The sequence below is a fragment of the Sprattus sprattus genome (genome assembly GCF_963457725.1).
Source record: "Sprattus sprattus genome assembly, chromosome: 14".
Lineage (NCBI taxonomy): Eukaryota > Metazoa > Chordata > Actinopteri > Clupeiformes > Clupeidae > Sprattus > Sprattus sprattus.
This window is the reverse complement of record NC_137912.1, coordinates 28,024,860-28,052,450: the sequence shown is the minus strand read 5'-3', so window position 1 is coordinate 28,052,450 and position 27,591 is coordinate 28,024,860. Positions and strand designations below refer to the sequence as shown.

Sequence of the window (27,591 nt, the reverse complement as noted above, 5' to 3'; positions counted from 1 at the left end):
GCCACAAGGAAATGTACTTACACAAACTGAAACCAGACGTAGAGATATGTCCTTTTCTACGTCTAAGACGTTTTATAAATGAGGCCCATGGTTTGGTAAAGTGTCTGTCAGCCATAATATACAGAAAATTATGAAATGTGTTCCATGTATCACAAACTTTTCATAGTTGTTTTCTTTCCCCTCAGGTGTGTGTGTTGGTAGTCTGTTTCACATGGCAGATGATGTGGGCCGTGCAATGGAGTCCCTGGTCAATATGATGACAGATGATGTGGGCAACTGACTGACATTGGCCTCCCATGCATGCTTTTTTAGACTAAACCAATTAAAATGGACATGTTTACAAGGAAGAAAATCAATATGAATCTATTTTTGCTGAGTGATCTTGGTTCCAACACTTGTAGATTTCAGTAGTTTCTTACAGTTAATTGTTTTATTAACTAAAACAGGTTTTAAACTTCTATGCAATTGTTTAAAAAAATCTGAATCTTGTCAATGTACTGGCTATTTCTTTCTATGAAACATATTTCAAACATTTGTATTGATTCAAAAGAGTGATTGTAAACATAAGGGTGCTTTATGGAAGAAAAACAAATGAATTAGTAACTGAACTACATATTCATCACACGCATACTAAAAGGCAAGATGGTTATCTCAAATCATTTGTGAGTGCCACTATGTTTCTATGGATTCGATACATTTCCTGAAGGTAATATCTTTCAAGAAAAGAACAAATGTTTTGAGCTTTTTTATATAAAACACTGATACCGTTAAAAATGTCATTCTTTTATTTAATTTATTATAAAATGAAAGGTTGTTTAATTCAGTCAATGTCCACTGGAATTACCATACGATACATTTCTGAGATTTCAATATAAACAATATGCTCTGCATCTCCATTAAACATGGTTTGATAATTTGAGTACTAGAGGGTATGATTGTATTGTTTTTGTGACTGAACACCTTTTTACTCTCAGTGTTTTATTTATGAGTGTTCTTTCCATCATTAACACTAATTCATGATGTTAGCTGCTGATATTTTTATAATAGCATCAGAGAAATTTTAACAGGATAAATATGAGTGAAAATCAAATGTCTTGTGCTATGCATAGTAAATGATAATTAATCATCTTCATTATGAGATGGTAACTCATCAGTCTGGGTCAAGAATGTGGATAGTCTTCTGATTGTTAGTGATTTGTTAGTGGGCGACTGTTTCTCCACAGTACTGACTGATGTTCAAAGGTGCTTAAGTGAACAAACGATTAATGATAAGGTTAAGGATCAGTCACCCTCCTGCACAGTATTTTGTGCATGCCTAAAGGCTGAACAAAACAAGCACATTTTAGAATAGTTTTTCATTCATTTTTGCACACCGTTTTAGTCCACGTCTTAGTATTGATAATTTTTGTTGTAGTGAAAGTGCTTTATCTACATTTTTGTTTTTTGCTTTATTGGGGAGAAAACATATTGTGTGAAATCACTGGTGATGGACATGGAAAGAATAACCACATTTTCACATTAAAGTGTTTGAACCATGGTATTCCGCATGTTTGAAAAGTAACTTATGTAGAGGATGCTTTTTTATTTTTCACTTAACTTTTGACATTTTGACTTTCCTAACATCAGATTTGCCTTACTGTTGTACGATTAATGCTTTACTGTGTACCTCAATAAAGCATGACATTCTGGCATATATTTCATTATATGGTATAATGAATTTCATCACATAATTAATGCAATTATTCATGTTTTTTGTCAAACATTTTATACTTCTTTGTCAGCAAGAAATGACAGGATTAGCGAGGGAGACGAGGGGACTTTGGTGTGTGGTACAGTGTACAGTGAGATTTAAAACTAAGACAAAAATCACTTCTTTGAATTTGGAACAATCAGTCTGTCCAGATTTGTGGAGCCAAATTAAGTGTCTCTGATTAACTGGAAACCCACATTTATTTTTGATGATTTAGTTTGGATATCACACATGAACGTGTGGACTAAAATACAAATTATGTGATTCACCCTACCACCCGGAAAATGGCAAAAATAATCTTTGTTTAATTCTATCAAAGCCGACAACTATACATTTACATTTAGTCATTTAGCAGACACTTTTGTCCAAAGCGATGTACAAGGGACAAAACAACTAATCTAAGAGCAATAAAAACCTGCTGTAACAATAAATACTGCTTTTTTTTTGTCAAGAAATAAAAAACGACATACAGAGAAAACGAAGTGCGGGACTGTCACTGCTTTAGTGCAAGTTTAGCCAAGGTGCCAGTTAGGAAGGGAGGTGCTCTCTGAAGAGTTGGGTCTTCAAGAGCTTCTTGAAGGTAGAGAGGGACGCCCCTGCTCTGGTAGTGCTAGGCAGGTCGTTCCACCAACGTGGAACTACAACTGAGAATAGTCTGGATTGCCGTGCTTGCACAGGCGGCAGTGCCAGACGGCGCTCGCTGGATGAGCGCAGCATCCTGGGTGTAACATTTGCCCTTACAAGAGCATTTAGGTAGGTGAAAGCAGAACCAGTTAGCACTTTGTAGACAACCATAAGTGACTTGAACTTGATGCAAGCAGCTACCGGCAGCCAGTGGAGCTCAATGAGTAGCGGGGTGACATGCGCCCTCTTTGGTTGGTTGAACACCAGACGGGCCGCCATGTTCTGGATCATCGGTAGTGGTTTTACCACGCAAGCCGGCAGGCCCGTTAGGAGGGCGTTGCAGTAGTCGAGGCGGGAACTCACCAAGGTTTGCACCATCAGCTGGGTGGCATACTGGGTTAGGTACGGCCTGATTTTGCGGATGTTGTATAGCGCAAAGCGGCATGACCTAGCGACAGAGGCAACGTGGGCTGTGAAGGTTAGTTGGTCATCAATAATGACCCCGAGGTTTCTTGCTGTTTTCGATGGAGCAAGAGATAAAGAGTCAGTGTTGATATTGATGTTGTGGTGGATGAACTGTTTGGCTGGGAAGACCATCAGTTCTGTTTTGGCCAGGTTCAGCTGAAGGTGGTGGTTTTTCTTCCATGTGGATATATCAGCAAGACAGTCCGAGATCCGTGCCGAAACAGTGTTGTCCTCAGGAGGGAAAGACAGCACCAGTTGAGTATCATCGGCATAACAGTGGTAGGAAAAACCATGCGAGCGGATGATAGGGCCCAGCGAGGCGGTGTAGATGGAAGAGAAGTGGTCCCATTACCGACCCTTGAGGCACCCCAGTGGTGAGGTACAGACAGATAACCTTGCCATAACACCTTAAATGAGCACCCAGTGAGGTACGATTCAAACCAGGAGTGCGCCTTGCCTGAGATGCCCATACTGTCGGATTGAGCTGCTGCTCTAGCTGTTTTTAAGGCCTCCGTCACAGATAGCAGGGCTGTTTCGCTGGAGTGACCGCTTTTGAATCCAGACTGGTTTGGATCGAGGAGATTGTTTGTTGACAGGAACTCTGTGACCTGTTTGGAAGCTGCCCTCTCAATTGTTTTAGATAGGAGGGTGAGAAGTGAGACCGGTCGATAGTTTTCCACCTCAGTGGGATCGAGAGACGGCTTCTTGAGCAGCTGCGTTACCCGAGCCACTTTGAATGAAGAAGGAAATGTTGCAGAATTAAATGAGGCATTAATCATTAGTGTTATTGCTGGTAAGACGGCAGGGGATATGGCTTGAAGGATGTTGGATGGGATAGGGTCCAGCTGGCATGTAGTGTGACGGCTACCTGCTAGGATTTTGGAGACCTCACTCTCAGTGAGAGGGGTAAGAGGGAAAAGATGAGCCATTGATGGTAGCGCCCTTAGGAGGGGGCAGACAGTTGGTCGAATTGTTTCGAATTGTTTCTTCTGCCAACCGTGTCTTTGGATCTATGATTCGTTCATCTGCCGGATACGGGTCTTTGGATCCTTTTACACGTGACCTGCATAGGCTCAGAACTGGTAGAGGAAACAGAAATGATTCGTTCTTTTTCCGACTGGGTCTTTCGGATACAGGTCTTTGGATCATTTTTCACGTGACCTGCATTCAACGAATCATTTCTGTTTCCTTGGCTTAGCCTATGCAACAGTCCCGATGCGCGGTCATAAGAAAAAGAACGAATCTTTTTTTGAGAGGACTCGTTACTCTTGAGTCCTTGTAAGGATTCGTTCAAAATGAACGAATCGTTCAAGAACGACACATCACTACTATGAAGCAAAGCATGCACACTTCGAACAAAATTACCGTCAGAACTCTGAGGTTAGGGCCAGAAACCATCTGCAATCATACCAAGCAACATGCAGTGTAATTGTTAGATCAGACACACAACAAGAGTATGCATACCTCAACATAATGTAGTCTGCCTTTTCAACCATGAATATGGTGAAAAACAAATACAGGAGCACACCCACTAATGAACACTTACATCAGTGCCTCCGCCTGGCCCTCACACCTTTTATGCCCAAGTTTAAAGCACAAAAAAAGTGTCACCTTTCACACAAATAAGGCCAGACCACATCACTTTTGGTGCATAGTTCGAACATTTTAGTTGGAGTTATGTTTTTAGATTTTGACCGTCACTGTTCCGGACCCTGGACTGAACGGATATTTGGCGAGTGGACCTTTTGGGTATCTAATTGAGTACCCCTGAGCTAGAGGGTACAATAGGCCAACAACATAGGGTATTTACATTAGTACAAAAAAAAAAAAAACAGATTAGTTTAAGTACACAAACAAGGAGGGATACCTGGGTAGCTGAGGTGGACAGACAGGACAGCACACTTTAATGATTGTGTTTGGGAATTTTCAAATGTTTCTATAGTGATACGTGGTGTAGGAGCCATTTAAAGGCCCAGTCTGATTCTCCAATAACTCTTTTTTTAATGTTACAAATTGCATGGCCCGGTAGTTGTCTCTTCTGTGGGCAATAAAAACAGACCTGCCAACATGTACGCATTTTGCGTACCTGGCACGCATTTTGACATCAACGTACGCTGGTACGAGTTGATGGTCTAAAAGTACGCATAACCAAAAAAATATATATCTTTTTTTTTAAGAACGCATAACGCTCAATAATGCATTGCCGGCTTTCAATGGGTTCAAACTTCACAGTCTGTCTCGAGTCACCAATGCGTACATAGGCAGCTGCAGCAGAGTAAGAAGCAGAAGAGGAGTTTGACCAATCACAGACCCCCTGCCGTTCCTATCCCCTGTATGACTATCGAAATCAGAGAATACTAGATTACTCTGCGGTCAGAGGAATCAACCGCTGTTTAGGTGTCAGTTAGCGATTTTTCATTCATGAATACTTACCTAACTCTCCCTTCCCGACCACATCTGGCCAATTCTTCAAGTGAGGACATTAAAAAAAATCACTTAAAGGTAAACTAACGAGTAATGTAGAGATAAGACGTTAAAAATGTATTTAATTTTAGCCCAACGATGTTAACCATGTGGTTTTCGTGTTCGCCATCGATTTAAAAAGTGTCTTGGCTGTGTTATAAATGGTTTGACTACGCTTTTGGGTTTTTTTCAAACTACTTATTTTAGACAAACTCTTGTAGTATGTTACCATGGTAGAACCACCGGATAAAATAAAAAGATCGCAAAAAATCATTGATAGTTACCGGGAGAGATGGCTGTAATATTTGTAGGTGAAGAAAGGGTAGACACGGAGACAGAAGGAAGGTACGTCTATTTGCCATTTACTTGGAACTCGAATGCCGGTATACAGTTAGTGGAGTGGCTTATACAGATACCGTAATTACCTTTATACTATGGCCAACCTTACCGTAGAACATATAAACTACTACACTCCTCCCTCCTAGATTAAAACCTAGATAACCAGACTACATACTTGATTGCATTAGTCATTCCTTTAAACTACATATGCAGGGTTCAATTAACAGTAACATACCCTAAACTTCAGGAATATAGCAGTAAGCAGTCTGAACATAAATACTGACTTAATAAGTAATTATCTCTACATGAACATTTAGAGATTCAGTCTTTCTGGTGCTGTTCGCTGTCTTTCAGGATAGCGACGCTCAGGTTGAGCTTCCAGAGATGCATCACCAGCTGCATCTTCTTGCTCCGTGCTTTCTGCTTGGTCCTCAGAGCTGGCTGTGTAGTCCAGGGAATCGCTGTCATCCATTCTGCTTGGACGTGTTGAAGCTTTAGATGCACAAAGGTGATCCACATGCACCTTGACTTGGCGTTGACCTATTTGCACTACATAGGTCAGAGGTCCTTTTCGTTGTAGAATTTCCCCTGGAATCCACAGTTTCTTAGGATGTCTGAAATCTCGAACTAACACCCTCTCTCCCAGATTAAACATCCGAGAGGCTTTGCCTGCTTGTCATGAGCCTTCTTCTGTTGTAGCTGATGCTTGACCACCACTTCTGATATGTCCGGCTTCAGTAATGACAGGCGAGTGCGTGGTTGTCTTTTCAGGAACAATTCAGCCGGGGTGCGTTCAGTAACTGTGTGAGGAGTGTTTCGATATGTGAACAGGAACCGAGCAAGCCGTAGATGGGGTGACACAGACTGTGCTTCCAGTCGTGTCCAGGCTTTCTTGAAGGTCTGTACTGCTCGTTCTGCGGCTCCGTTAGACGCAGGATGGTAAGGTGGTGTGAGAACATGGCGAACTCCATTATTCTTGAGAAACTGCTCAAACTCTGTCGATGTAAAGGGAGGGCCATTGTCTGACACGAGCACCTTTGGCAAACCATATGACGCAAAGAGGTTCCGGAGAAGATTTGCAGTCTTCTCTGCTGTTGTCAGTTGTGTAGGCAGGACTTCTAGCCATTTGGAATAGACATCTACTACCACCAGGTAGTGCTGCTTGTTGATTTCTGCGAAGTCTACATGTATCCTTTCCCACGGTGTTGTAGCCCATGCCCAAGGATGAAGAGGTGCTGCAGCAGGTCTGTTCAATGTAGTCGTACACGCTGCACACTGACTCACATGATTCTCTATCTCTTGGTCTAGTGCAGGCCACCACAGGAAACTTCTAGCTAGTGCCTTCATCCTTGTCATTCCTGGATGTCCCTCATGCACATCTGACAGAATACGCTGCCTGAACTTCGGCGGTATAATGACCCTAGACCCCCAAAGAATACATCCCTGGTCTGTAGACAACTGTTCCTTCCTCAAGAAAAATGGCTTGAGCTCTGGATTTGGCACAAACTTTGGCCATCCTGACAATGTCAGATCCAGGACCTTAGAGAGGATTGGGTCAAGTCTAGTTTCTTCTGCTATGTCTTTGGCAGACACCGGCAACTGCTCAACATGGGACACACAGAAGGCTTCATTCTCATCTGTGCTTTCATCAGCGTCATGCTTGCATGGAAGACGTGACAACGCATCTGCATTGGCGTGGTCACTGGAACGTCTATACTGGATGTCATAGTCATATGCCAGTAGGATTAAGGCCCAGCGTTGCATGCGGAGTGCAGCAAGAGTTGGAACTGCTGATTTGGGGCCTAGTATGGTCAAAAGTGGCTTATGGTCCGTCAAAAGCACAAACTTCAAATTTCTTGACACCGAATATTATGCTCAATGCTTCTTTTTCAATTTGAGCATAATTTCGCTCACTTGATGACAGAGTCCTTGATGCAAAAGCAATTGGTTGCTCTTCACCAGAGGGTAGCACATGCGAAATTACTGCACCAACACCATATGGACTGGCGTCACATGCTAGCCTAAGAGGCTTCTCTGGGTCATAGTGTGCAAGACACTTACTGTTTAGGAGACGCTGTTTGCAGGCTTTGAATGCGTCTTCACATTTCTCAGACCATGTCCATGGTGTGTCTGTGTGTAGCAGCTGGTGAAGTGGATGCAGTAATGTTGATACATTTGCCAAGAACTTTCCATAATAATTAAGCAATCCCAGGAATGATCTTAGCTCTGTAACATTCTGTGGAGCTGGTGCGTTTACTATGGCTTCTACCTTGCTTGCTGTTGGGTGAAGTCCTTGTGCATCAATTCTGTATCCGAGGTACTCCACTGAATCTTGCAAGAATGCACACTTTGATTTCTTGATCCTTATTCCATGCTTTTCCAGTCTTTGCATGACTTCATCTAATATTAATAAATGTCTTTCTTTTGTAGGCGCTGAGACAAGGATGTCATCCATAAAGCACACTACATTCTCCATGCCATGAAGGATTTGGTCCATTGTGTGTTGGAACACTGCTGGAGCTGTGGAGACACCGTAGGCCAGACGGTGGTATCTGAAGAGGCCTTTGTGTGTGTGTATCGTCAGATACTGCTCTGATTCTGGATCAAGCTGCAACTGTTGATAAGCAAAGGACAGGTCAAGTTTACTGAAAACTCTTCCGCCGGCCAGAGTAGCAAATAAGTCCTCAGCGTTTGGTAGAGGATATTCCTCTGGGAGTATGCATCTATTCACCGTCACTTTGTAGTCACCGCACAATCTCACAGCCTTGTCTTTCTTTGGTACTACGACGATAGGTGCAGCCCAATCACTTCTTTCCACTTGGGTGATGATTCCGTTCTTCTGTAAGCGCTCAAGTTCTTTTTCCACTGCTTCCCTCAACGCATAAGGTACTGGTCGTGACTTGTGGAAGATTGGCTTGGCATTGCTCTGCACTCTGATCTTGGCTCTGAAGTCTTTAATCTTTCCATATCCGTCCTTAAACAAGTCTTTGTGCTTTTCAAGCATGTCTTGCAGTGTGAGTGGTTCAGTTCTCTGAAGGCTGAAGATCTTTTCCCAGTTCAGCTTTATCTTCTGCAGCCAATTTCTTCCCAGCAATGGCGGTTTACTTCCTTTAACCACAACAAGTGGCAACTTCCACTCTTGTTCCCCATACTTCACCGGCACCAGGACCTTCCCCAGCACAGGTATGGTATCTCCTGAATATGAAGACAGGTGAATGGCAGATGGTTTTAGTGGGCAATTCTTCAGTTGCTTCTGATAAAGGGACTCTGGAATCAAAGATACTGAAGCACCCGTATCCACTTGCATTTTCACTGGTTTCCCAGATAACTCCATGCTGACAAAAATGCCATCCTTCTTTCCTTGTGCAGTGTATACTGTATATAATTCCAGCTCATTGTCATCAAGGTCTTCTGAGTCATCCGTTTCCCTGGTTGCTATGACCATTTGCGCTTTGTCTCTCTGTCTCATTTTCTTGCAGACTCTTTTCAAATGTCCAACTTTCCCGCATCCATGGCATGTTTCAGTGCGGTAGTGGCATTCAGTTGGTTGATGGTTATCTTTGCCACATCGATAGCACTGCCATTTCTCTGAAACCCGTTGTTTTCCTCTAGAATCATCCTGCCGACCGTAACGTGAACTTTGACCTTTCATGTGATGTCGTCTGTCACTTGGAGTATTGAAGACTTTGTTAACTGCACCTTTTGGTGTCTCGGCGTGTTCTCTCAATTCTTTTGTGTCCTTATAGGCCAATTCCAGAGCAAGTGTAATTTCACAGGCTTTTTGGAAAGTTAGGTCTTTTTCTGAGAGTAGCCTTTTGTGATACCGCTCCCCTAAGAGGCCACATACAAACTTATCCCTGAGTGCATCATTAAGAAATTGTCCAAAGTCACAAGTGCACGCTAGTTTCTTCAGTGCAAGGATATAGTCAGAGACTGATTCATCTTGCTTTTGCTGTCGTTTGTAGAATCGGAACCTTTCTGCTATCAATATAGGCTTTGGCTTGAAATGCAGTGACATAGCTTTCGTGAGGCTATCGTAAGTCTCCTCACTGACTTTTTTCGGTGCAACCAAATTTTTAAGTAATCCATATTCGGTCGGACCCAAAACACTCAGGAATACATCCGCATTCTTTCCTGCATCAATGTCATTTGCAGACAGCCATCTTTCAAACCTTTCCAAATATGAATCAAAATCTTCTTTCTTACTGTCAAATTCTGGAACCTTTCCAATATATGCCATTTCTGCAGGTGTAGTCTAATTTGAATGTCACTGCAACTTTATAATTCTCCCTCTTTCAATACATTCTTCAGTTGACTGCCTTTTTAGTTAATCTCCGTTTTTTTTCTTTGTCAATTTAAACCACTTCCTTTTGTCTTGACAACGATTTTCCCCTTTTTGTTACAGTCACTCACCACTGGATGGCGCTCTTGCGCTTTCAAATGTCGTGCTTTGCTTAGCATCGAAAACAATTTCAATAGCTAGCAACTACGGTTTCTTCTGAACCAGAAAACATGCAAAATCTTGCATTTAGTAGACGGTATACTCATCAAACATCTTTAGTTTTCATCACTGATGTGGATTCACTTCCTTACCTCGTCGCCACTGTAATATTTGTAGGTGAAGAAAGGGTAGACACGGAGACAGAAGGAAGGTACGTCTATTTGCCATTTACTTGGAACTCGAATGCCGGTATACAGTTAGTGGAGTGGCTTATACAGATACCGTAATTACCTTTATACTATGGCCAACCTTACCGTAGAACATATAAACTACTACAATGGCCATGCCTCCGTTCTTTTAGACATCCCCACCATGCTTTCTGCACAGTGTGCAATGTCATTATTGACATCAGTCACCAAGGAGCAACAGGTAACGAACACAGTGAGATGCATATTATCAGAAAATCATAGGCCTATCTGTCAAGTTCATGCTAGAGGTCCGCGGCAGCCTTCTACGTACAGTGTCCACACATGCTTACGCACAGCTGTTGTCATGTCACAGTGTAAAAGGCTATATGTTTCTAATAATAATACAAATAATAGGCTAATGATAATAGCAGACATCCAAAGGCTCGAGTCTCCCGCATATTGATAACCACTCCCTGATGCCCTCAAATGACTTAAAATCTCCCGGAATCTAGAGCGAGCGACGTGCTCCAAACCGTGTTAGCATCTGTGTAGCGCGCGCACGACAGAGAGGGAGAGGGACCTGGAGACTGTGCGTGTGTGAGGCAGTGTGCGTGTGTGCCTCAGGAGCATCCTGATTGGCCTGTTTCGGTAAGTAGAATGATATTATGCTTTTATAACTTTTAGGGACCACAACAGTAATACGTAGGCCTAGGGGTGAATACCTCCCTGAAATGACTTTTTGCAGGTTGGGATGTCTGTAATAGCCTAAAAAACTCTTCCACTGACTAGAATTTAATTAAATAATAAAGAAGCAAACACAGCGCCATCATTTGGTCTTAGCAGTTGTCTAGTCCTGGTATCACATGTAAGTGGGCTTGCATTCAAACATCAGACGTGGGGAGAAAAAAGAATGATGAATCGATAGGTATGAGGTAGGGAAAAAATACAACATGACCATTGTGTGAGAAGTTCCTAAGGAGCCTAGAGTGAAATAACATCCCAGGCTACAAATTTGTTGTCACAGTTATCACTTATAACTGTTATCACAGTCTTTTTATTTTATTTCATTAGGCCTTCTAAAGTGGTTCAGAACTGCATTATTTATTAGCTCAGAATGTCGTCGATTGGTTCAATAATGCAACAACAGCATTATAACTAATAAAATGAAGGCCACAAAATCTTGCCGCGCCGCACCGGGGTGGTACTCAAACACATTTTCCAATGTTGACAGGTCTGTAAAAAGAAACTGGTGTCCGTATAGTTCCGGCTCGGATAGAGCCATAAACAGTTCCAGCCAATCAACACGTTGCTTCAAGAGCAAGGGAGGGAGGGCTTTAATTTGATTGGCTGTTGAGCTCAACAACCTGTCACAGAATTGCAGACTCTAAACTAGATTTAACAGGGATTTATTTTTTTTGGATTGGCTCAAATTTCAACTTCTAAATTCAACTTTTCATAAATCAACTATATTATTGGTCCTAGAAACAAATGTAATAAGTTTAAACATAGGCCTTTAAATTAAAATATAATCACTATATTGCTATCAAGGCATATCGTTCACATTTTTAACTGGTGGTAAGGTATATGGTATTACACTGAAATCCAGACACCTGCAATTTCAAATTATGAAAAGATTCACACACACACACACACTTTACATTTGCATTGGTGTCTGTTTTAATTGCCCACAGAAAAAAGACACGTTCTGGATTTTCACGTTTATAATAAAAACGAAAAAACGTCACCAAAAACCCTAGGCAATGGTGCTTTTTTGACAGCCCAAATAACAGAAAGCAGATACTGATATATGTGCTACAAAACATTTACTGTCGATCCATCCTGTTTGTACAATCCATCCATTCTCTTTTGGAATGATCAGCGGACGTTAGCGATCATACATGTCCTTCAAAATCTTAATGCTCTCTCCATATCTCAGCTGGTTCTTGTTAGAGGACTCCTTCCACCTGAAAGAATATACTGCAACAGTAAGTGCACCGCTTTTATTTGTTTACTGAGAAAACACCTATGTATGGGACAATGACTTTTAACTTGTGTTGAAAATATTGCACAAGACAGAGGCTGACTGGTGGTTTCCTCAACCAGGTCCAGTATTTTTTTTAAATTAGGAGACCTTGAAGACCATCATATCCTGATTATTCAATAGCCATGTGGTCATCGTACTTTGAATGTGTTTTTGCCTAAATGTGTCTGTTTACGGTACTGCTTATTACATACTCACAGGTAGTGCTTTATTCAGTTGCCATTATTTTATGCACAATACACGTCGAAATAGGATGGTGTGTACAATTTTACCATTATCTATTTTTTGATCATTTGGTCATATATGAAGGAATTTCACACCTGCCAGCTGTGTAAGCAAGCTGTTTCTGAGGCTAAATGAAAACACCCTGGAGCACTTTTAATCACTGTTCTATAATAATGTGTGTATTGTACACAATGTGTATTATTACTCTTTAGATATTCACATTTTATTATCAAAGATGTTTTATTATCAAAGATTTGGAATTGGCCGGAAACTTCACTTATGAACTACTGATCTCAAGTTGAAAGCTCCTGAACTGTTGCAACTAATGCTAAATTCAGTTGCCATAGAATGTTGCCTTTTATGCAATAGACATGGCTAGACATCAACCTACTTTTGTCTGATTTTTTTCCATCGAGCCATATGGTTATACATGAGAGGAGTGGCAGTGGAGGCCGCATCTGTACACTGGAAGTAGAAGAGAATACTTATGTCAAATATGATTCAAAATATAGCAGCAAGCAGTGATCATTGAGGTCAAACCACCCCAAGTTTGAAAAAGGTCAAAGGATTTGACACATTCAACAGATGAAATAGGACATTGATACTTCAGGGAATGTGAGCAAATGGGGCCCAAGTAAAAACAAACTTTGGGTTAAACAGTTCTTGAGATAATGAAATTAGTGTTTTGTAGCCCCCTCTGTGGATAGAAAATAACTCTGTGTTAGCGCAAGTAGCAAACTTTCACACTGTGAAACCTATGAAAAAGTGACAGTGGTATAGAAATAATCGTTACTATACTCGATTAAAAAATATTCGATAGTTGCACCCCTAAGGTAGCCTGGTTACCAGACCGAACCCCGCCCACAAAATGTTTTGGTCTGGAAGTTCGGTCTGGCACTGCTCCGTTGGGGAGAAATTATTCCCGGTCGAAAACATGACAGCCAATCAAATTGTCAGGGCAATTATTTATACGATGATGGACAGATGGCTTGAATTGAATTAATGGTAGATTCGAAAACGTACCAAGATGGCAGCGTCTCAGTAGCCTGTTAGTGAGAAATGTTTTATGTGAATTAAGCTATCTACACGACTTTTTTATGTCTACATTGACTTGGTTAGTTGTGTATGTGCAACACAAATGTTGTAGAGTATTGTAGGTCTTAACTGAAGCTCTCTAGACATTTATTGTTAGGTTATTGCTAACGCTTAGACCAAAAATCAATTGAAACACATAGTAGCTAGCTAGCCTCGCTGCTAATAAGTATAACGTGAGTGCATATCTCACAGATATTGACAGCGCAGTCATTTTGAAAGAGCAACAGAGAAACGCGATTAAGGCATTTGTCGATTGAAAAGATGTTTTTGCCGTCCTTCCTACGGGATCCGGTAAAAGTTTAATGTATCAGATGGTCATACTGCGTTGCTCTGATTGGTTCTAGGTATCCAATTAAGCAAAGAGGCATTTTCTTTCCTGGTTCGTTGAAACACGCCCAACTATCACAGCTCAATGGAGCAGTATCAAACTCATATTCTGACTAGAATTATGGGTATGACATCGTCAGGCTACCCCTAAGGAGGACAACAGAACCATTCTTTCTCCACCTTCAAAACAAATACCACAATACTACTTGGTATTGTGAGACCTTGACTGGTACAGTACATTAATTATCGTGTCAACCGCACTAGCTGGCCAGTATTTTGCTGCTGTATTGTTTTGTGCTGGTTTAAGCTCTTCAATGAATTATTGTGTTTATGTGTTCTGGTGGTTATGGCGACTATATAAACAACAAATAAACTTGCAGTTCCGTATGCCAGTCATAAGTTTGTTTTGTGCTCTGGGTGAGCTTTTGAGCATTTTTTTTTTATTCATATATTGTGTTATATGTGCTAAAATAAAAACACAAAGAATAAAACCTGCATTTGCGTGTGTAGCGAGGTGGTTGGGAAAACAGGTATATCAACTGGTGTGGAGGAAAAAGAGGATCTGATGACGGGGAAACATATGCTGGTGCTTACCTCAGTGAGCGTGGCCTTTACTATAGGTGGTATCCTCAGATTAATGGGGTCCCCTAAAGAGTTGATGGGACAGGGAGTGGGTGGTGGAAGTCGGTATATATTCGGACTCTTACCATTTATCATGTCAACCACCTACAGAATTCAGAAGAGGGAATAAATACAAGATACATGAGTATAATTCCATCCTCATTCTCAATTATTTAGGCAGATACCATGATAACTGACTTACAGGGTTAGTCAGGTGCCATTCCTCATTGGTTCAGGACTTACTAGACTTGAAATGTACCATATTGACGGCACACATGTTTTAACCACAGTTTATTCAATGTTCTGTCACGTTAAAATTAAATGCCATGTAGCTAGTTAGCTAGCACGTATGCCCACACACACAAAGGCCACCTCATTCACAATTAGTAAAAACTATGCATTTATTAAGCGTTTATTTAGTGATATGGTGTTGTTCACCCCCTTCATTCTTCATCAAAGTAAGCCCTTGCTGTACTGATGAGCCATTATTTATCTCAAGATTGTTTAGCCATTGTGAAGTCAAGAGTTAAAGAGGTCCATCTGCATGACAAGATGGCTAGTTATCCTGCTGTTACAGACTCCTCAAAATGATAATAAGAAAAGGTAGAAACCCTTAAGGTGCCTGTGCAGCTTTTAACACAAGTTCATAATAACATGAGTTCATATATGGGCCATTCTACCGAATTGGTGGAAAGTGTGGTCCTATTTACAAAACAATTAAGTATTTAGCCATAGATATTAACTAAGAATAGGTTATGATCTATTTAAACCCAAGGCATTAAATGAGATAGTGATTAGCTAAATACAGTGGCGGTTCTACACGGAGGCCTGGGGTGGCCCGTGCCCCCGTAGACATGTCCCTGGCCACCCCTGCGGCCACCCCTTGCTGACCAAATAACCCTTAAAAAATAACCAGTAGGCCACGCCTGCCTACTGATGTAGTAAGTGTAGTTCATAGCTAGGGTAACTGGCGTGAGACCTCACATGTTTTACACACCGCAAAACGTTCCAGCTCCGTAGCATCACATTCAATAGGCCACAGTTAGGTGAGATAACACACACCCTTTTCTTTATCGTCATGGAAGACTGAGTAATCTTATGTGAAAGATTGAGACCCATTCTGCCTGGACGAATTACTGTGTGCACAACCTACTTCCAGGCGAAGAATGCATTCCTATGTATAGACCACACCCGAGTATTGACCGCAGGGCTACACACATTTTACAAAATGTATAAACAGCAGTGAATAGGTGGGAAATGACCGTAGCCCCCACACAGATAATTTCACTAAGATGACGGTAGATTATCTGTACAACACAAAACACCATCCAGTAACAAGCTGTATTGTTACATCAATTTTAACGAACGTCTAGAGCTCATGTGGAGCAGAAAACCTTAGCCCACTCACTTGTAATTCTTGTAGATCCCCTTTGTTAACAGACAAGGTTCTTTTTTATTTGTTAAATATTATCTCATCATGGATTAACATGTAGGTTTGCCGTAATCTGCTAATTAAGTAATTCACTTCCTTATTTTCTAAAATTCTGCTACGGGCCACAGTACACAGTACCCGAAGACCAAGGAATGTACCAAAGCGTAAATTAAGCAAACAATTTCAGGACTTACCCAATAGGGTTTGACTATTACGTGACACTTGGAGCTTGTGGTGTTTTCAAGGTTTTATATCAAATCAACTCTTGTTCAGCCTTTCCATGCTACCTGTGGCCATCAGTGCTACAACATTGCTTTCACCAATATTCAGCCGATCTGCATTTATGTCATCTTTGATAGCTGAGAATCTTGTCAGATAATAGTCTTTTTTGGATGTCATCTGTTCCTTCTTTGAACACGCATTTCTCTTAAACACACCCTTTTTGAATCCTTCAATTTACTAGCAAACTAGAAAAACTTGTGGCAGCAATATATTAAGAGGGCGAGCAGCGAAGCTATGTAAGTACATTTCTCACCACTTCATATTAGCTGGAGTTGGAAATGGAGTCTGTCCAATTTTCTACAGATGATCTCCTGACCACGCCTCACAAAGATGGATTTTAGATTTGAAAAAAAAATAAAAACGTTTGGCAAAACCAAACTTGACATACGGACTCATTCCTGAGGTTGTCATTTGACCAGTGGGGGGCGCTGTAAGTCAAAGCATTTTATAAAGTACAGTCGTGGCCAAAAGTTTTGAGAATGACACAAATTTACATTTTCACAAAGTTTGCTGCTTCAGTGTCTTGTCTATTTCTGTCAGATGTTACTATGGAAGACTGAAGTATAATTACAAGCATTTAATAAGTGTCAAAGGCTTTTATTGGCAATTACATGAAGTTAATGCAAAAAGTCAATATGTTTTGACTAGGGCTGGGCAACAATTACAATTTTTAATCGCGATTAATCCCATGATTTCCCTGATTAATCGCATTTGTACACGCAAAATCCGACAATAAATTCAAAAGTAGTGTACAGTGCACATTAATGTTATCCTGTTCGTTATGAAAAAGGAAAAAACTGGCCACAAAATCCTCAATCATATCATTAAAACAGGCAATTTCTGAGGTAACAGCAGAAACATTTTACTTTCATCAGGGAGCAGCATAACCAGTCTATATTCAGTACCAAATGTCCCTGTTAGAGTGAGAAACCAGAAAACACTTTCAGTGCAGTTTGTCAATTCCTAGAACTTGACTCTGTTATTTTAAATGTACTGCCATATGAACTAAAGTGCCATTGCATTTGTTGTGCAAACACTTAACATCAGCATTTGTATCTAGCAGTACTACTACAGAATTATTACTTGTTTAAACTAAACTTGTAATAATTCAAATTATTGTATTATATTAGTAATATTCCTATTTTAAAAGTATGCATATATCTCATGTTAGTGAGTATAATGATTTAACATAAATTACATAAATACCTTGTGCATGTGTGTATTCATTGCACCTATCTGTTCTGTTTATGTTATTTTCATATGAAAACCCAAGTTTTAAGTTAGCAGTGTCATAACTACATTTCCGACGTTTATAACAAACCAAACCGCTTAAAAATCGGTTAAAATTGAGCAAGTTATCGTTATTTAAAAAGTACTTGTACCACTACCAACACAATGTTACGTAAGCGAGCTGACTGTGGCAAGATGGCCGCCAAGTGCGGACGTTCAACTCCGTTGGCCGGCAACGCGACGAGACATGTGTCTACGGTTTATCCATTTCCGGTTTTGCGGCAGACTTTTACAAAATAAAAGCCTTTGAGCAAAACAATAAAACCTGCGTTAACGCGCGATAAAATAATTGTCAGCGTTAAATAATTGATGAATTAACGCAAGATTAACGCGTTAACTTGCCCAGCCCTAGTTTTGACCTTCTTTTTCAAGACCTCTGCAATCCTTCCTGGCATGCTGTCAATTAACTTCTTGGCCACATCCAATGGGATTAAGGTCTGGGGAGTTTCCTGGCCAATGGACCCAAAATAATAATGTTTTGTTCCCCGTGCCACTTAGTTATCACTTTGGCACCTTATGGCAAGGTGCTCAATCATGCTGGAAAAGGCATTGTTCATCACCAAACTGTTCCTGGATGGTTGGGAGAAGTGGCTCTATGTTAACCTGAGTAGACCTGTTTATCACAGACAATGGTTGCTGGAATTGAATCCTTATAGTTTCTGTGCAGTATTGTCGCTACATTCACATTTATGTCCATTCAAATAAAAATGTAGGCAAAACAGCTAACAAGGACACCTGTCTGTTGTTGTTTTTTCAAAAGATAGGCTACACTCCACACCAAAATCAACACCAGGAATGAAAAGAATGAAAAAAGGAATGAACTCACCTCATCATCAGACATGTTTTGTGGGGGACTGGGGGAAGCAGACTGGTCACGTATTGTTGGGTTATTCCGCATCCAGGCCCGGCAGATTGGGTAGAGAGGGGTGCTGGTGCTGAACTGTGCCAGGTCTACGCTGCGGTCGAACAGCTTAATGATGTATGCATCTTCAAAAAGATTTAAATGGGTGACAAATAAATAAAGGACGCCAGTTACATCTGTGTTACCATCATAACCAGAGGTAGGAATAGGCACTCTGCCAGGATACAGGGTGGCTTGGCTGCCAACCCCAAGTAGCAAGATGGACTCACTTTGTTTGTGCTGATTACTCTCAGCAATGTGGTCCTCCATCTCTTTGCGCTTCTTCCTCCTGTGCTGGGGAAAGCGTGCTGATGGCCTGTAGCGTCAGACAAAGGAAGTCTCTTCAAAGGCAGACACTTATTTATTCTTATGTATTCAGACTTCATGTATGCTACTATTACAAAAGTTTGGAATCAAACAAACAGAAAAACTAAAACTTATCCATCAAATAACGAACACAATTAAAAAATACAGTCAAGACAATTGTCAAAGTTAAAGATTATGATTTCTGTATTTAATAACATTATTGTGCTTCAAAATGTGCTTTCATTAAAGAATCTTCCATTTTCAGCAATTACAAACTGGTAAAATTTGGGTCTCGGTCTTGTAGGATAAAATGGGCTCCGGTCAAATCATCCAATCATATTTCCTCCATTGTTCTTGAGTTCCTCCGGCATATATTAATTTATTCTTCAAGTTTCTCCTCTGTGATCCAAATACCTCAACGTAGAATTCTCTGTCTACAACATATTTTCACTGATCTTCCACCCTGTATCTGTTTTCCTTTATCCATATTAGTCATGTCATAGGTCTGGGGTATGGCCTTTTCCTCTACCAACTCTACCAAGAAGACTAGCCTTCCAGATCCTCCTCACTGCTGGAGCTGAGGCAGGTGCTTCATGGATACTTTTTACTAAAACTGTCCCGTGAGGCACCTAGTTTTAGAGACTCTGATGTTTTTATCCACCCACACAGTAACGTACCAGCGACCCCCGCTTCTATTTGTATCCTGGTTAAAGCCAGCGGGCGCAGCTCTGTGGAAGATGAGGCGCACATGTTTTGACGAAATCTTAAGTTTCTTGCCAATTTCTTGGATGGAATAGCCTCAGGTTCTTAGACACTGATGTGTTTCTGAAGAGATATATTTCTTTTTGACTACTTTTAGACTATAATCAATTCCAAGTGAAGTGAAAGTGACTCTATGGCAGAGGTGGTGTAGACACACTCTGAATCCCACCTCTGCATTTAACCCATCCAGGGTAGTGACACACACACAGTGAGCTGCCTTTGGCGGCGCCCGGGGAGCAGTGATCGGGGTTAGGTGCCTTGCTTTTACCTACTGGTCAGGGGTTGAACCGGCCACCCTCCGGTTTCCAGCCTGAAACCCTAACCAGTAGGCCACGGCTCCCCTAACTAAAGTGCTGTTTATACGAAGTCTTGTTTGTCTGCGTCCGAGTTGTTCATAATACAGATAGCCCTATCATTTAGACGAACACTCTCCATCTGCACAAGGTATCCGCAATCCGAATCGGGGGTAGAAAGTGAGTAGATTTGGATCGGTACGGGGGCTGGTATTCGTGTGCACGGATTCACGCATCCTGATGACGTCATTGTCCCACGTGATCCCGTTATGATCTCCAACCAATAAATATAACACTTGTTGTCTATCTACACCAAACTGATGGTGTGTCTCGAACTCACTCTCATTAATCCAGCCTACTGATTTTAGTTTAGCCTCCTATCTTGATCTAATTCTTTTTATTCAGACGTTACATAACTTTCATAACCACATATAAATTGGAAAGTGATTTAATTCACTTTTTTTGTTCATAATTAATGTAGAATGGACGGAGCAAAGCCTCATGGGAAATGGGATGACAGACATGTCATGTTGCACTCTTCCAAACTCTTTATTATCAGACAATAGAAAATAGAATTAATTTTCGCATAACCTATAGTCTGCTCTGACCACTGATTTTATTAACCACCATAATGTATTACTGTGCAGATTAAATGTATGCTATGCGGTTAGGCTAAATGTTGCTAATTGTAGCTTGTCTACTGGCTGTTTACCTGTGTCCTCCTGTCTTCTTCTACGTTTTTTCAGTTGTCTGTAGCAGCGCTAAAGCGCCACCAACAGGCGTGGGGTATGTACTACAGCCGGTTACCTCGTTACCAGGCTCCATCCTTACGCAAATAAAAGATTCGATTTGTGTGAAAAATTCAGTGAATCTAGACTCCGTGTAAAGGGGGCCTAAGTGCTGATGCTTCAGGCACTCCAAGTAGCTCCAAAGAAATGATTGCTTCCTTAAATAGTGCAACAGTCATCAGCCACACAAACCTATTTGTAAAAGGGTGTTCTCATGATATATTAGCCTTTTAGAAAATGATAATTGTAGGAATAGCTTACATAATGTGCTATTGTGACACAAGAGGGAGGGTGGCAGAAAATGCTCTTTGTACGCCTATGTAGATATTCCATTCAAAATCAACCATTTCCACCTGTAATCATTTACAATATTAACTAGTGCTGTCTAATGATTAAAAATATTTAATCACAATTAATCGCATTTATGTCATAGTTAACTCAAAATCGCACATTTTTATCTATTCTAAATGCCCCTTTATTTATTTTTTTCCATTGTATTGCTCTTTATCAACAAGGAAAAGCTTGCTTTATGCAAATGTTTTATTTTATTGAAAAACAACATTGCCAACAGGGCGGTACAAAATCAAATTATGAAGTGCACAATTCAGGTAAACAAGGACTCAGCCTATAGTGCTGTTAAACTATGGCCTAATATTTCCTTTTTTGGTTCAAGTTTGCTGGGAAAATAGCAGTCAGGCCTCTTATTTCAGAAACAATGAACCGTAACAGTTAGGTTACCAATAAAAGGTAAGCCTATGCTTTCAGCTTTTCAGGCAACAGTGAAGCTCGCTTTTCTGCACAAAACACCTTTTGAAAGTAAACTTTCCATTCAGAAGCTTTATCATCCATTTCGCCCTATCGCGCTAACCATTCACTCAAACCGTAACGTTAGCCTACTACTATTGGCCGGCTTCCAAGCCCAAAGCTAGCTAGATCAGGCGTGGTGCTGTAGTTTTCTTAAGGTTATTAGTTGTTGCAACAGCATGTGAAAAATAATTCACAGTTTGCCAAAAGATCGTTAATCAAAGAAATAAATACGAATATATATATATATATATTTAAAACGTTATTCTCGCCAAAAAACTGACGTCGTACATTTGGTTGGCGTTAACGCCTATAACTGACAGCACTTATATTACCCATATATAAAAAAAAAATTCTGATCGATTTTAGAATGAAAGAAAATGTTTTAGTCTTTCAAAAACAAGGACATTTCTCTGTGATTGGAAACTTTTGAACGGTAGTGTCCATTAAGACAATCCCATACATGTTATTTAACAAAATAAAAAAACTATTTTTTTTACCTTTTTCCAGCAGAAGATGGCGAAAGGTCCCTGCAGAACATACCAACCATTTTAGCAAACTGCATATTAAGGATATACATAACATTCTATATGAACACACTGCATATTAAGGATATACAGTGCCACTTTAAAGTATGTGAACCCCTTGAGCACTTAAGAGTTTTCTGTTGTTTTACCATTATTTTTCATTTTTTTCATCACCAATTTTCCATAGATGAAATGTCAGGTTTATGTTTATCATTTGCATGTACTTGTTTGGAGGGAATTGTTTGAGTAGCCAAAAATCTACATGAAACATGGAATTAGTCCATTTCAAAAGTAAGTGAACCCCCAGCTGAATTGGTAAAGTCAAGCAGGTAACAGATTCGGTGAAACATATTTGGGTGCTTAATTAGTCAATTAAGCAAATCGATCAACTGAGACATCCTTAGGGAAAGGTTTGGGCAACACAGATTAAAAGAGAGAGGAAACCAACCAAACTACTGTAGTGCCAAGGTGTACCCACACAGATCAACAATGCCGAGAGGAAATGAGGTATCCGAGAACATCAGGAAGAAGGTACTGACAGCCCATCAGTCTTCGGAAAGCTATAAGACCATCTCCAAAAGATTCCAGCTCCATCCATCCAAGACAAATAATTTAGAAATAGAGGGCATTCAACATGGCCGCATCTCTGCCTAGAAGTGGACGCCCATCAAGACCATCACCAAGAAGCACCAGAAGAAGAATAAATCAGGTAAAAGTCAACCCACACATCACCTCTAAAGAGTTTCGGACCTCTCTGGCAGCATCTGGGGTAAATGTACATGGGTCTTCAATCAGACGGAAATTGAATAGACATGACATTCATGATCGGGTTGCTAGAAGGAAGCCTCTGCTCTCAAGAAAGAACAAAACTGCCCGTTTCAACTTTGCCAGAGTGCTCTTGGATAAAACAAAGGCCTTCTGGAAGTCCCTTCTTTGGGCAGATGAGTCCGAGATAGAATTATTTGGTTACGATCAAAACCAACAATTTTCGTCTGATTGTAGACCCATGTACATTTACCCCACATGCTGCCAGAGAGGTCCGAAACTCTTTAGAGGTGATGTGTGGGTTGACTTTTACCTGATTTATTCTTCTTCTGGTGCTTCTTGGTGATGGTCTGGATCGGCGTCCACCTCAAGGCAGAGATGAGGTCATTTTGAATGCCCTCCATTTCTAAATTATTTGTCTTGGATGGATGGATGGAGCTGGAATCTTTTGGAGATGGTCTTATAGCTTTCCCAAAACTGATGGGCTGTCAGTACCTTCTTCCTGATGTTCTCGGATATCTTGTTTCCTCTCGGCATTGTTGATCTGTGTGGGTACACCTTGGCACTACAGTAGTTTTGTTGGTTTCCTCTCTCTTTTAATCTGTGTTGCCCAAAGCTTTCCCTAAGGATGTCTCAGTTGATCGGTTTTCTTAATTTACTTATTAAGCACCCACATATGTTTCACCGAATCTGTTACCTGCTTGACTTTACCAATTCAGCTGGGGGTTCACTTACTTTTGAAATGGACTAATTCCATGTTTCATGTAGTTTTTTGGCTACTCAAACAATTCCCTCCAAACAAGTACATGCAAATGATAAACATAAACCTAACATTTCATCTATGGAAAATTGGTGATGAAAAAAATGAAAAATCATGGTAAAACAACAGAAAACTCTTAGTGCTCAAGGGGTTCACATTCTTTCAAGTGGCACTGTATAGCATTCCATATAAACACACGGCATATTAAGGATATACATAACATGGATGTGCTGGTATGAAAATGATTGCTGTAATGAATAGAGAGAGCAGTCACCCCTTGCCTCGAAGCTAGGTCTCCAAGGCAATAACCCTATACCCTGACCAAAACAACAAAAAGAGCCAGGTTCACTGGTATGGCCGTCAGAGCACACTCAACCATAATGATGGCACTCTCTATCTTTACCCTTCACTTTGTAATCCTCATCATTGCTGATGGTATTCCCATGGTTAAAGCATTAACAATAAAACTGTATGTCAGGGTAATTTGCGCATAGGTTCTGGATATCACGACATACCATGGAAGTTTATAACATTAGGCGATTTGAATAGTTTCTTGACAGTGACTTCAGCCATGCTCCTTATCATCAGCAACTTAAAAACTGACCTCGCCACCTCTTTCTAGAATTGCTTTAGGCACAAAAACACCAATAATACCAACAATAATCTGAGAGAACCTTTATCAAGGTCAAGTTTCATTTGCTCTTGAAGTATGTTTTGACCAAAATGTATATAATAAATGAATTAATTAATTTATAAAATAAAATAATAAATATTAAAAAAAACATACATACTTGCTCAAAGAGTCTGTTGCCGGTTTTCCGGCGTCATCTTCAATCTGATCTCTGTTCAAACAGGGATGGAGTGTGATGGGGGTCATGTATTAACCATTTGACATAATACATAATACATAGTTTCATGCACACTTTAAAGCAGCATTCAGGAGTTATGGTCCAAACCTAAATCCCTAAATGTAGGTGTGAATATTCACTGGCCTCACATGATTATTGATGTCCTTCATGTTTTTTTTCCTCCCATAAATACAAGCACTTAGATTTAAACTGTATTTTCCCTTTAATCCAGGGGTGTCAAACTCAACTTCACTGAAGGGCTCAAGGCCCAAATAATAAATCCCTTTTTGAAGTAAGCCCTCACTTCTAGTCAAAACCTATTTACAGTAAAGTGTGTGTGTGTGTGTGTGTGTGTGTGTGTGTGTGTGTGTGTGTGTGTGTGTGTGTGTGTGTGTGAAATGGAGTTTAAAAATAAAATGATTCTCTCTCAGAGTTTTGTGGATTTAAATCAATTGTTGTTACATATGGCCGCAGTTCTACTCTGTTCCTGCTGCAGTTTTGGCGCACATGCCATTGCTAACTATCTAGCGCTCTTTTGGGACTGTCCTGCTGCAGAGGAGCTGTATGCATCTGGTTCATTCCCTGACTGATATGTGTGCTGCTGGCATTCCTTTTTTAAATCAGAGCAACTAATGCAACAGAACCTGGTACAGGTTGGAGTCTGCTAACCATCTTGTACCCAACACAATGCAGAGAAGGATAAACCACTCATGTTACATGTGTTATGTGATGATGGTAGTGGTATTATGGGGAGAGGGGGACATGACTTATAATTATAATAGTAATTTCATACAAGCCTCAGCACTCCGTCACCTAGGCCTGTTCCCACCGTTTGCATTCACACCATTGTACCTCTTAAATGAACTTTACTTGACACTATTGTTAAGTATCGCAGTGTGAGTGTTTAAAGAGTTGCATGACAGAATTAAAGCAGATGGAACATCTGTTGTCCACCCTCCTCCTATGTAAAAATGTAAAATGGTGCCCTTAAGTACCCTATAAGTGCATGTAATGGGTGTAGGTTTGAATACAAACAATGTGAAACGACCATGCTTACAAATCATTCCCACATATACTGCTGTAAATATTAAAATATTCATTATAATCACCATAGTAGCCTTTACCGGAAAGGAATGTGGTTTTAACAGAATGTAAACATCCAAAGGCACTAACCTCTCACTATTTTCATTTTTTTCCACCAGTCCCTGGAGCACAGCATCCAAGCGACCACGGGCGCCAGATCCCTCAATATCTGTAAGAAGACAATTCCACCTAAATGACCTGACTTTACAACATCAATCAACTAACTAGTAACTAAACATGATTGTAGTAGACCATTACATCAGGGTTGTTGTCTGAAGTCCTACCTGGTTTCTCAGTCTTGATTTTAACCTTCAGCATTTCTGGTTCAATGCCACAGCCCCGGAATGAGAACCTTCAAAATGTAATGGCATGTCATTCAATACATTTTAAGGGCATTTACAAACACACAAATGAGAATCGTGTGGCAATAATGACATTCTTCCCAGTCATTTTGTTATCATTAATATTTTTGGGCTTTATCAACGTACACCTAAGTGTGGCCGCAACTTGCCTCGCTACCTATTTCAAACCGTAACACGTTAATAGACCGTTAAAGCTGACTCGGGTGTGCGTGTCTATAACCAAAAACAAAATGTTTTGAAAAGCAATTTCACGTTGTTGAACTGAGTGGAAAGAAAACCACTAAAAAATTAGTCATATGGCATTCCACTCCTGTTAGGAAGTTGACCGGTTTTATGTGGCTCGCTACCTCCCTATGTGCTAAGCAAGTGCCCCGAAATGCTATAGTAACGCGACCTATTATCCCGCGGGCCACCAAAATATCCGCTTAACAAATATGTTTTTATCAATATAAATGTGGTTTAATTAATCAACCTTACATATTTCAGAAGTGACAGGTGTGTAGAACATGCACGAAGTCTTGTTTGACTCTCAGCAGGAACATTTCTTAACGTATTTTCCTATTTGTTTTGTACAGTCGCGAAATGGCAACAAAGTTGGCGACGACCCGCATTGATGTAAAATGCCGTTGGGAATCAAGCTCAACAAGAAAAAGAATTTACACCGAACGTCGCGAAATCAAAATTCTACTATTTGTATCAGGCTGGTTTGTACACGCAGTATTACAACACTATCTTATACACTTCAATACGCTGTATATGTGCAATTTTTGCTACAAAGCTAATTTAAATACCCTTTTTGGGCAGGGACTTAAGTTTTCCGAAATCTGCGATCCTGGATGACACCGAAATCAATATTAAGTAACGTGTACCAGCGCTTGCGGGATAATAGGTCGTGCGGGATAATAGGTCGGGCTACGATAACTACGTGAATTAAACTAATCACAGTTGCAAATTAACGATAAATTACCAACGGTACTCGGGTGTTTCTTTGCTAACTTGCTCGAGAACAGTTCAAGATATGCTAGCTAATGTTGTTAACATGATACCTATACCTTGATTTTAAGTGTTAATCCTGATAGTACACTTCTGAGGTAGCGTGTATTGCTTGCAACGGGTTTCCTCTTCTGCTTGAAATAAAATCCAATGACTGGTAAGTTTTTATACGTTTAATTGACACATAACATTGATTGTAAACAAGTTGTAGGTAAATTGCTGTAATTTCCGGGACACAGCTCTGAATTTGTTCTTTTGATTTATTGTTGGATTGGGCACTACATGGCACACCGCCATCTACTGTCTTGGAGTGTGAAGCGTTTTGAGGACAATTTACTTAGACTGCACAGCGCACCGGCCTTTATTTGGGGCAGGCTTGTATTAGGGCAGGCCTTTATTTCTTATCTTCTGTTATAGAATATTATTATTTAAATAATGGGCATAATTGCAGTAGGCTAATATAATTCATTGCAAGTAGTTCTTATATTACAGGTTCTGTCAAAAGTGATCGATTATGATAATTAAAGGACTAATATTTGTGTCATTTCTGATGTATATGTGCGCTTTGTTGTGTGGTGGGTATCTGGTAGGTTGTCATGCTCTGATATATGTCGGCTGTTGTGTCACAGGTCATAAATATACCCTAAGACTTCTACCCCTCTTCAGAGTCAGTGATGTTGTGAGAATGAGTTAGAATCAGTATGTTATTTGGTTGTTAATAGTTTTTTATGTCAAGTCCTGATGCATGGGTATCCTGTGCTGACGGTTAATAAATTAAAGACATCTTTCTACCCTCTCCCCAATGGGCCAGATGTG

The 27,591-nt window shown here is 40.4% G+C and overlaps 2 protein-coding genes across 6 annotated transcripts in view; one reads left to right on the top strand and one right to left on the bottom strand.

The window, feature by feature from the left end:
* Positions 1–1,695, top strand: part of dmd (dystrophin) — a 237,000-nt gene extending 235,305 nt beyond the window's left edge. For all 5 annotated transcript variants that reach the window (XM_080851393.1, XM_080851392.1, XM_080851395.1 and 2 more), the window contains one exon: positions 186–1,695. Coding sequence is in view for 1 of the 5 variants with exons in the window: in XM_080851395.1 (XP_080707521.1) it covers positions 186–280 (95 nt within the window). In the remaining 4 variants the exon portion in view is untranslated. The remainder of the gene's footprint in view (positions 1–185) is intronic.
* A 10,228-nt stretch (positions 1,696–11,923) lies between these two features.
* lin37 (lin-37 DREAM MuvB core complex component) lies at positions 11,924–27,013 on the bottom strand. Its single transcript, XM_080851287.1, has 10 exons — positions 26,835–27,013; positions 25,705–25,772; positions 25,511–25,589; positions 24,281–24,331; positions 21,938–21,967; positions 18,715–18,800; positions 18,410–18,570; positions 14,553–14,684; positions 12,928–13,001; positions 11,924–12,234 (listed from the first exon to the last, which is right to left on the bottom strand). Exons 2-10 carry the CDS (start codon positions 25,736–25,738, stop codon positions 12,156–12,158), a joined length of 726 nt encoding a protein of 241 aa, XP_080707413.1. The 5' UTR covers positions 25,739–25,772; positions 26,835–27,013; the 3' UTR covers positions 11,924–12,155.
* Positions 27,014–27,591: the final 578 nt, after the last annotated feature.

Coding starts and splice junctions, on each gene's coding strand:
- lin37 (XM_080851287.1), bottom strand. CDS start 25,738: ATGCTGAAGGTTAAAATCAAGACTGAGAAACCAG. Junction 18,571..18,714: donor GAGTAATCAGCACAAACAAA/GTGAGTCCATCT, acceptor ATCTTTTTGAAG/ATGCATACATCATTAAGCTG. Junction 13,002..14,552: donor TAAAGGCCACGCTCACTGAG/GTAAGCACCAGC, acceptor TTCTACTTCCAG/TGTACAGATGCGGCCTCCAC.